A 10,754-nucleotide genomic window follows, 5' to 3' on the forward strand; every position below is an offset into this window, starting at 1 on the left:
GCAGGTCATTGTAGCAAGCGGGGCAGCGGCAGGGCCCGAGCGTGCCGGGCGCCGCTAGCTCCCACGAGCTGGCACGTCTCAGCGGAAATCCTCTGGTCCAAACGCGGAGTCGCACGCTGAACGACGCCGCTGCACGGGCCCCCAAATGATAATAGGGCGTGCTCGAATGGAGGGAGGACGGCAAGTTTCAAGGAGGCTTCAACAAAATTTCATAAATATTAAATATATTGATATGATATCGTATTAATGAAGAGAAATAATAAAAATTTTATAAAAGTAGAGAGTTTTATAGAGATGAAATTTTGCTGTACAGTTTTCAAAAATATAAATGTGTTGAAAACTAGGTTGTGCCGAGAATGGCCTTAGCATGCTCGATGGCTGCACCACTGCTCGCGTTCGCGTCGTCCATTATGTTCGCTTGAGCTTTACGTATCGATTCTGTTAGCCGTCTAACAGTATCTTTTCTCACAATAAATAAGCAAACAATACTTTTAACTATAGATTTTTGATTTTCAACCAAGCGAATAGGGTGATCATCTGCATCTCCGGTGACCGCTCTTAGCTCTCTGCCTGCCTCGTCTCCATCTCCGGCACTTGTGGCCCACCGCCTCCATCTTCGGCTCCTGCGTCTCAATCTCCCTTGTCTCCATCTCCGGTTAGGGTTTCGACGACGGTGGCAACGACCCGTTTCTTCTCCAACTTTGACGACCATGGAAAAAGGTTTTAGGGTAAAGTAGACCGACGAGTCGGTGGGGACAGTGGTCGGACGACATAGGGGCCAGGTCGCGACAGAGGCATTGCGATTGTGCACCGACGATCATGGCCATGGCGACGGTGGGCGCAGCGAAGGAGCTCTAGCTAGACTCTACTGCGACACAACGATCGATGGGCGGGGGGGGGGGGGGGGGGTAGGGGGAGGAGAAGGCGTGCAGACGGAGGGTGCACGGGGGAAGAAGGAGATGCACGTTGGAAAGAAGAATAATGTTGTCGGTACGAGACTTTCGTCCAAACGGCAGACCCTAGTAGCCCCCACCTCTCAGGGCAAATGAGTGTCATGGTTTGCTTTCTACATCTGTTATCATTTGTACCGGTCTATGATTTATCTTGTCTCCTTTGTTCAGTTTTGTAATTTTTGAATGTTATAGGAGGTCAGCAGTGTTAAATTTTCAAAAAGTTATTTGAATTAAAAAAAAAACAGCGGAGATTTCATATTTATAAGGGGCCTCGCGCCCCCCCTCCTATGCCCCTGAATCTTTGCATTTGCACAATCAGAATTCTTCAGAGAGTGACAGAGTGTCACATTTCCCCAATTTACCATGACAACATATACAAAAATTGTAGCAGTGACAAAAAAGAAAAAAGAAAAAACAGATGAATACCTAATGCAGGTCTTCTAATACCTCAGTTTCCCCTCCAACTTGACTTCTCTTTGGGATGAATATTAGAACGAATGGCCTCAAACAATGCAATGAGCATCATCCTCTTGTGGATGACCGAGAGCAGCTTGTACCAATATACCATGCGCTTGATTAAGAAATTCCAAAGAATAGGATCTAAAACAGGAGACAGCAGGTTTACCAACTTCTCACCTTGCCATCGTCTTAGTTGTTGCATTTGTGCGTACAGTTTTCAGAGCATATTTAGCTCTGTCAAAGAGTAAATTTTTTTTAAAAAAATTATTAATGCAGATCACCCCTTTGAACATACGTGAGCAATTGAGCATCTTTTGCTGCAATTTAAAACCGTGTCCTAAAATGATTTGGCTCGAGCCATTTATGCTTTGTGTACCCAGTGGTGGGCCTAAAGTGCTCGTTTATCCAGTAGTGGGCCCAAAGGGCAGTCTATGTAGGCCCAGAAGTACTTTGTATTCATGGTCCAAAACGAAGTAATTGGCCAATAGAACAACCTTGGCCCAGCAGCCAACTTGTCTCGAGCCTGAGCCCCCACGCGCCGCCGCCCCTCCCCTCCCCTCCCCTCTCCAGCGTCAGAGTGCCACCGACGGCCGACCGAGGAAGAACGGACCGAGCCGACGCGCTGCGCCACGGCATCGCCTCAATTAGTCTTCGTCTGCTTGTGCCTGACACCGACGGTAACGGGCACAGGGCCCTCTTGACGAGACGGCCGTCGGCCGATCTGAACCTCCCAACGCGCCTCCTTCCTCCAGCGCTGGCCGCGCGTCGGCCCTGGTGAGTGCTTTGCTACCCGCTGTCCATCTTAGGCCTTAGAGTTCGGGTGGGCTTAAGGATTCTGCATATGTGAAATTGGTATGTGTGGTTAGGAGTTTGCTGATTCGTATAGCTTCGCGTGAAACTTGAACCTAAGTTATTCAGCGTGATATCTTATCTAATGTAAGCGAGGATAATATAGTTCACACTTGTATAGTTTCATGGCCATGGAGATTGAAAAAGCATAAACCAAAAGCCCTCAACTAGTAATTCATTCAAAGACCCTATCTTATGTTTCAACTATTTATATTGTCATTTATGCAGGCTTCAAACTTATTTGGTAATTTTATCACTTGTATATCGGACCATCTAGAGTTATATATCTAATCGCTTACCAAATTTTGTATTGGATACTGTATTGCATTTTTTTGTTAGGCATAAATCCTGAGCCCGCCACTGTGTTTACCAGCCTGGACCGAGCCGAGCCATGTTGTCCTGCTCCGAGTATGCTTAGCTTCGGTGAAAGTTTACTCTGGAGTTCATAAGCGTGTGTCAAGTGTTCAAACGAAGTGGGCAAAACTTTCAAAACAGCTGTGAGGGTAGAAGTGTAAAATAATCATGGCGGCTGCGGCGTCCTCCGCACGTGATCAACGGCGAAGCAGCCGTGCTCCGGCCCCCGCCATTGGAAATGATGATGGCGAGGAGCAGCACCTCAACCCCTTCCTCGATGATGCGCCGTCCGCCTCCTCAAGGGTCCAGTTCAGGTGCGTGCTTCGTTTTGCTTGCAGATGATCCGCCTTTTTCTGTCTGTGTTGGCTCGTCCTGGGATTGACCCGGACACAGGCATGTGGCATCGCGCGCGCGGTGGGTGGAGGAAATCGGTGCTGCAGAGGTGGTGGAGAGCAGGGGCAAGCTGTGGCTGACCACCGGTGTCACTCGGGCAGGCAAGCTGTACTACAACGTTGAGGAGATCGGGTATGCCAACTGTTCGATGAAATGCCGTATCAGTGCAGCATTTGGTTGTACTGTCCCTATACCTATAGCCATGGTGTGCTGTGCATCCAGCAGACCAGCATAAATGCTGCATTGCATGAATGTCTGAAGCCATTTGCTACTAGTGTGTTATGCATGGATTGCTTGCCATTGACTTTAGTTTTCAGAGTACTCGGGTTTGCTAGTGAAGGCTTATTGTCTGATGAAACCATTGCAGGTTCTTAGCTGAAATAGGTGCCTTGATTCTTCTCAGTGACAAGGACGAAACCATAGGGATTGAAGGCATCTATGAAAAGCTTGTTGGAGGAAATTTTGGGTGCTCCTGGGATACCTTTCAGGCTTATAAGCATTTGAAATCGCTTGGATATATTGTTGGAAGATTTGGTGTTCCTTGGACAATGAAGCATAGTGGTACTTGCGACACTGACCAAAGCTTAAATAGAGCTGGCGGAGCCTCCAATGACATAACCAAATTGCTCAAGGAAATGCAGATTGATGGGATAACTCCATCTTTTGAAGTTTATCTGCCAAATAGCAAGTTCAAAAAGTCGTCCCCAGGGTCCCCTACTTTCCTCTTATGTCTATTAAGGTAATAGTACTCCTTTATCGACTCATTTAATTTTATGGTCATAGATTCAATGTATTTTTTTTTCCGCAATTCATCTTCTGTTGGTACACATGGCTGGAGTTCCATGGAGGCCAAGGGTGGCTCTGGCATGCAGCTCTATATAAATGGATTTCTTGTATCATTTCTTGCCTGCATATTCTCTGTGTTTGTCAATTGCAACTGATCACATTTTCTTTCTATTATTCACCAACTTTTTCCCCCAAAGAAAGAAATAGATGAAACCGAGCTGGGTCTAAGATTTTGTGCTAAGAGATAAACTGCAAAGAATGTTGTCATGTAAGTCGAGGGTCACAGCTTATGGATAAGACCAGCATCATAGGAATCAGGGATGATCTCATATGCTCTGTTAATACATTTATCTATAACAACTTTGACATATAATCCCATAAAAAAAGACATTGATGTATCATTTTTTTTCTATCTAATGCAGGGGTAAACCTCCCTCAAGGATTGAATTGGAAGCAGTGGAAAACAATTTCAGGGGCATTCCTCTGAAATATTGTCATGTGGATAATGGACGGGTCAGCTTTCTCTGCTTTGATGAAGTTACACTTCCAAGCTTGCCCTGATGGGGTAGCAGTAGAACATGTAACGTATATAGCACGATAGCAGCAACCAGATCTTCATTCATCATTTTATGAGCTCAGTTGCAATAATTAATCTTCTTGTATGGAGCATGGTCAATTGGTCTGAAGTGTGATAATACATGAAATGTTAGATCTTGAGCTGAATGGGTCTTGTTGAATCTTGATCCACTAATTTATATGGTACTACATCCATCCAGGAACGATAAGCGTATTTTGATCATGAAAAGGTCAAACAAAGAAGGATTTTGACTGCTATTTTATTCTATTATATATTGGCATTTGCTAAAGAACCAAAATAACCTTAGAGGCAATTTGAATACAGATCCACTGATACAAGTTTCATGTCCTAAACTTTATAGTTTCAATAATTGTAGGTTAAAGTTTATATAACTTAACTTTATACTGTTTGAAATATGATTATCATTCTGGAACAGAGGCAGATATGATTATCATTCCGGAGTATATGTATGCATGCGCAAAATTCTTTTGTTGAGATTGTCACAAGAACCGCCATAATTCTTGGCAGACATCAGATACACAAGTGCTTGCTTTAATACTCGATTACTGATGAGCACTCGCACAATTACAGAGCCTTTTTTTTTGTAATCGAACTCCAAATTGACATTTTTTAAATGAAACTACATAAGCAAGCACAAAATCGCACAATGAATGGACGAATAATTAAATCTGCAAGGCAGAAATCTGCTGATGCAACAAAAGTGTGCTGCTGACCGTTGGCGTAACAATGACCGAATACAAACCCTACAAAAACAATCTTGCAGCTCAGGATTTAAATCTCTGATAGTGCACACAATTTCTGAGCGTTGATTTTAATATGGACATCTCCCAAATACAAATGCTACAAAATAATCTTGCAATTCATCCTTGAAATTTGGTACAGAAATGATAAAGGGCCACAGCTTCAGAACGGTGACCTATGCATTCGCAGTCACTTTCCTACCTATTGCTTATACCCTTGATAAAAAAATGAAGTACTAACTTTCAAAAACTAAAGTCTGGAGTTCTCTGCAGTCTCACAATCCAACAATTTGTTGTACAGTCCAGATTGTATGTTGGAAGGAGAAATCGTGTCTAGCCTTTGCTTCTTGTTCACCTCTGATGATTTTGTTTCTAAGGCTGCACCTGTGACTTCCGGATTTCCAACTGCGACAAATGCTACTTTCACTTCAGAGTCTCGTGAGTATCAGGAACTGAACAAGCACCGCTTTCATTTTCTAGTTGCCTCCCGCTCTGAGAGAATCTCCAACATCACTGGAATGGATCATTTTATCTGGTTGCTCCGCTAAAGCAGCGTCTGGCTGGCTGGTTGGCTTGCCAGTTCGTTTCTTGTAGGCTTTTCATATCTGAAATTGGTCACAAAAGGGCAGTGGAATTAAAAAAAAACTTTTGAAGTTAAAGACCATAGAACCATAAAAACAGAACTGGTCATGTTCTACTCCTACATATAATAAAAAGATGTTGCTAAAAACCTTTTGTTTTGTTCCCTAAAGCAACAACTGACTTTTAAGTTAACCAACTTATAAGCTACAATTATATAAATAACTCCATAAATAGCTGTAATAGGCAAAACATAGAGCATTTCAGGCAGAACCATCACCGTGTTAGCTTATCATTCAAGTAGGCTACGTAAGGTTAAGTAAACTTTTTCCTCACCATAAATCATGCCACCATCTGTGAACCATAAATGTTTAATATACACTCTAATGTGACATACTTCCAAAGATTGATGAACTAACCTCAAAAGCCATACTCACGCCTTTGTAGTTGGTATCTAGCTTGGGAATCATGGGAATCTAATGCAAAATATCTTCAAAGCTTTAATTTGAGCTATGTTCTTAACATTTAACAATGCAATGATGCTACTAAGGTGCTTGCTTTTCAATCAAAATCAGCAACAAAGCACCAGGCATTCTCATGATTCATGAGCATGTCAACTAATTATGACAAAGGCGACAAAGAATTCAAGATCAATGGATCAACGTGCATTTATCATAAAGAATAGAAGATAAAGCATTTCAACCTTCACTCATGAATGCACGTGTTTCATGCTGAGGATCACAGCACTTCTGATCCTCAACTTGGATTTCCTGACATATATCGTTAACCTTTTCATGCAAAACGAATTTATCTTTTACCCATACACACTCCAGAACAGTACACGCATCATTCATAGAGGGGTAGTACTCTCTGAAAGCCTGTGGGAATAAGAGAAAGAAAAGGAAGCAAAGTTATTTAGCAAATTCATTACATTTGCTAGCAAGATTAGTTTGTGTGAAAAGTGAAAACATGGTCTCAGGCAGTACGGTTTCTACATGATATACAAAATGACATCATTGCTAGTGTGGAAGTAAAGTACACCTGCACTCCACTGATGCCAATCTTAGCAGCCTGCTTCCTATCAGTAAGATCGGTGACCTTATTGTATATTGACACAACATCAAGTAGCATCTGTGAAACAAATACCAGAGGGTCAGCGTCTATGTCAAAGGCTATGTAGGTAAAACAGAAATAATAACGATATTAGCTAGCATGTGATTCCAAGCCGACTTTATATAGATTATAACACTCACCTGTTAGATCAGGACCCTTACTCGTGCAAGCAAAGAAAACACCGCCATACAAAGATCAATGAAGAATGATCTAGCAAGTAAAAATGTTATCTCGCTGTAATTTAAGTTAAGGAACTTTGACATCTTTCAATTGAAAGAAAAATTTACATGTGTTTTCAGTTTCTTATGATGATAATAATGTAATGGCCAATGCGAAACATGTATAGTCTTATTTGTGAGCCAAGTAAAAGTACACAAGCACAACTAGTCTTAATTGTGACCTAAGAAACTAAACAGAAACATGGTATAACAAGAAAAACAAAAAGGATACATTGCTGCCTTTATAACAGGTTCAGACATCTGCACGGGATAGATAAAATTTTGACACATATTTTATACGATATTTAAGCGGCCAAAGTCTGAAATCTCACTTTGAGATTTTATACGGCACAGAAACTTTTGACTGAGATTTTATACGATATTTAAGCGGCCAAAGTCTCACTTTGAGCCTACTTGTCAAGATTCCAATCGCAACAAAGCTCAACAAACACAAAACACACCTGCGATAACAAGCGGGCAACACCCAAAAGCCTCTCATGATGGCTGTGGTTTGCACCAGGTTTCTTCGTCTGCCTACATCAGAATTCAGAAATGTAAAGTTTTAAGTAAAAATCCCAACATGCCAAGTAATCAGATAATAGAAACAGGTGAATTTTGTAGGAAGTCAATACAACAACAGACTGACTTGGTGGGGATGAGGGTCGTGTTGGCCGGCTTGCGGCATGCGAGAACCGGGAACACTGCGTTCAGGACCTCCATGAAGCCGGCGCCGAGCAGCAGCTTCAGGTCCATCCGTACCTGCGCACACAGAAACTCGCTACCAGTGGCTCAGTGGGACGGGAGGTATCAACAGCAGGTGCCGGGAGGACCTCACCTTGAGGAGGTGCTGGAAGTAGACAGCGCCGCGGTGCTGGTTCTGGTGCTTGTACACCAGGCGCTCCAGCACCCCCGCCTCTGCCTGCAGGTGACGCAGCGCCGCCCGCAGCCGTTGCTCCTCGTCGTCCTCCCCTGTACCTGTAGTACCACCCGGCTCCGACCTCGACGGCGTGGTGGCGGGGACTTGGGGTCAGGGATCGGGCCTCAGGGTCAGGGATGCGCTCTGCCTGGGCGGCTGGGCTGATTGGAAGAAGACTCGAGGGATTTTGGCCCAATGCCTGTGCGTGACGACTGTGCACAAGCACAGTTGGGCCGAGACCAAGCTGCTAGTTGGGCCGCCTGGACTTCATTATGTGGGCTAGAATTGATACACCGTAAGGTTTTCCGTTGCCTTTTCTTTATTTTTGGTCACAAGCACACCATGGCTTAGTGCCTCTCTTTGATCAAATGTCCACAACAGATGAGTAAAAGACTAATTTCAGTTTATATTATTTAGTCTCAGGCTCTCAGGTAATTACTAATCCTAGCTATCAACAAAGCCCCTAATCAGCTAACATACTCGTATTATTGGAATAGAGTAGACCCGGGGGGGGGGGGGGGGGGGGGGGGGGGGAGGAAGACCAAGGAATGGCAAATTGACAACTGCTCGATTATTGGGCATCGAAATGTATGTGGCTGCCAAAATGGCAGCCGTTGGCGGTCCTGGTCCATGCCGGCCGTTGACTATTCATGCTTTACGTTTTTATTGTGTATAATAACTTTAGGAGGAACTCTTAAATCGGGTTTGTACTTTTGGTTTAAGAGTTTCTCTAATTTTAAAAGTCTTTTTTTCTATGTATTTCAACATATCCTTTAAATCAGTGCTCTCAAATCCATTTAATAAACACTGGCATATAAGACCACTCATCATTTTCTTTTCTTCCCTCTTCCTTGAGCTACGCACACCACGTGCTACTAGGCTACAACCGTCGTGCCGAGGGAGGGCGATTGTTGGGACTGAACCCATCCTAGGGTAGCCGCCAAGAGAGGCCACTCGACGATGTTGCCTCGAGATGCAAGCCGCATGTTTGCCATCTTAGAATACTATGTTTTTTATTTCCTATTCTTCCCTCTTCCTTGAGCTACGCACGCCACGTGCTAGGCTAGGGCCGTCGTGCCGAGGGAGGGCGATTGTTGGGACTAGACCCACCCTAGGGTAGCCGCCAAGAGAGGCCACTCGACGGTGGCGCCTGGAGATGCGAGCCACATGCTTGCCATCTTAGGATACTATGTTTTTTAATCAGGATAAACTTTTATCCCATGTGCTAACCGTCTGATGATCCCCTATGCACAATAATCCTTCTACCTTTGGGGGTCCTGAAACTTCAAAATTTAGTTTAAGGTATGTTTAAAGATATGCTTGTTGCTGATAATTCTATGTTGACTGTCAGTAGTTTTTCTCTACCGCCTTATGACTTTTGAGCAGTTGACTTCGTTGTCTTTTATTTTATCCATTTCCAACCTCGAGAGAGGCCAAGTACTCCCTCAGCTTGATCCCAAAATAAGTTTACATCTTATAAGTACTTTGAAAAGTCAAACACTTCTAAGTTTAACTAAACATGTACAGAAGTATTAATCATTATGATACTCTCTCCATTCTAAATTATAAATCGCTTTGAGTTTTTGGTTTATCCATTTTGCTACGTACCTACATATTATTTTATCTAGATGTATAGTAAAATGGATATATCAAAACAAGTTAAATTGTCTTATAGTTTGGAACGGAGAGGGTTCAAATAAATATAATAATAAACATATTTTTCATAAGACTTATTTGAAGATAGAGGGAGTTGACTCTGGCCTTGTTTAGTTTAAAAAAAATTCAAGATTCTCTGTCACATCAAATCTTGCGGCACATGCATGGAGCAATCAAATATACATAAAAACAAAAACTAATTACATAGTTTACCTGCAAATCGTGAGATGAATCTTTTAACCTTAATTAGTCTATAATTAGACAATATTTATCAAATAAAAACAAAAATACTATAATACCCGGAAACCGAACAAGGCCTCTACCAGACACCACGAGCACGCACGCGCTCGTACACGCGCGTGCTTCAATCGCTTTCAACCAGGCCCCGGAGGGCGGAGGCGGGAGGTGGAGGCGGAGGCGACCGGAACGCCACACGGTCTTTCCTCTCCCGCCCCGCTGGCACGGAGCTGGGCATGTATCGGCTGATCCTGATCGGCACTGCCCACGCGGCGGCCGAGCTGAACTACTGTACTATAGCTGTACCATCGTACGCTGCACTGCTGCTTGTCCAGGACGACGGCACAAACGACGACACTGCCGGTCCTTTCAGCTCGGTCGCCGGCGGCGAGAATTTGACTCTGGTGCATCTGGCGCGCGGCACGCCGCACGCGCGACGACCCGATCCCCTTGACCTACACGCTGCATGCATTTCATGGTCGCTATTGCCCTCGTTAATCTGTTTTGAAGAAAAAAAAAAAGGTCATGGCTTTTTTTTTGTTTGTTTGTCACAAAAGGTTTTGACTTTAGTTACGGCCGAGACGAAAATGCTGTCTTCCTGCCACAGAAAGACCACGACACAGTTTGGATGGACGGCGACTTTTGCTTGCTTGTCTTCCATGGCCGACTTCAGCGTTTGCATTGATTTTGACCATCTATCTGTAGCTGGAGCGGCCGGCCTTTAATTAAATCGAGTTATGCTGTGGTCAAAAAGAAAGTTTTTATCCTTTGTCTCGTCGCCTCATTTTTGTACATACACCTATATAGCCGCTGCTTATCAGCCTACCAAGCTCACTAACCGACAGTTAGTTTGACTATAGATAAGTACCTTCTTCTCCATCGCAAAATAAGTGATGTTTTTAT

General features: G+C 43.6%; 1 protein-coding gene and 1 pseudogene across 2 annotated transcripts; one reads left to right on the top strand and one right to left on the bottom strand.

Moving 5' to 3' along the window:
• On the top strand, positions 1,942 to 4,565 carry LOC8084352 (tRNA-splicing endonuclease subunit Sen54). 2 transcript variants are annotated; one of them, XM_021455043.1, is made up of 5 exons: positions 1,942 to 2,186; positions 2,601 to 2,929; positions 3,009 to 3,140; positions 3,376 to 3,747; positions 4,217 to 4,565. In XM_021455043.1, exons 2-5 carry the CDS (start codon positions 2,784 to 2,786, stop codon positions 4,353 to 4,355), a joined length of 789 nt encoding a protein of 262 aa, XP_021310718.1. In that variant the 5' UTR covers positions 1,942 to 2,186; positions 2,601 to 2,783; the 3' UTR covers positions 4,356 to 4,565. The 2 variants fall into 2 exon arrangements, with proteins under 2 accessions (XP_021310718.1, XP_021310719.1); XM_021455044.1 differs by having other exon boundaries at positions 2,635 to 2,929.
• LOC8084353 lies at positions 5,179 to 10,512 on the bottom strand (annotated as a pseudogene).

This window comes from Sorghum bicolor, chromosome 3 (assembly GCF_000003195.3).
Source record: "Sorghum bicolor cultivar BTx623 chromosome 3, Sorghum_bicolor_NCBIv3, whole genome shotgun sequence".
Lineage (NCBI taxonomy): Eukaryota > Viridiplantae > Streptophyta > Magnoliopsida > Poales > Poaceae > Sorghum > Sorghum bicolor.

What these genes read in the sequence shown, in the direction of transcription:
- LOC8084352 (XM_021455043.1), top strand. Translation starts at nt 2,784, where the DNA reads ATGGCGGCTGCGGCGTCCTCCGCACGTGATCAACGGCGAAGCAGCCGT. An exon ending in TCCTCAAGGGTCCAGTTCAG is followed by an intron (nt 2,930 to 3,008) that starts GTGCGTGCTTCG and finishes ACCCGGACACAG; the next exon opens with GCATGTGGCATCGCGCGCGC. An exon ending in TTCCTCTTATGTCTATTAAG is followed by an intron (nt 3,748 to 4,216) that starts GTAATAGTACTC and finishes TATCTAATGCAG; the next exon opens with GGGTAAACCTCCCTCAAGGA.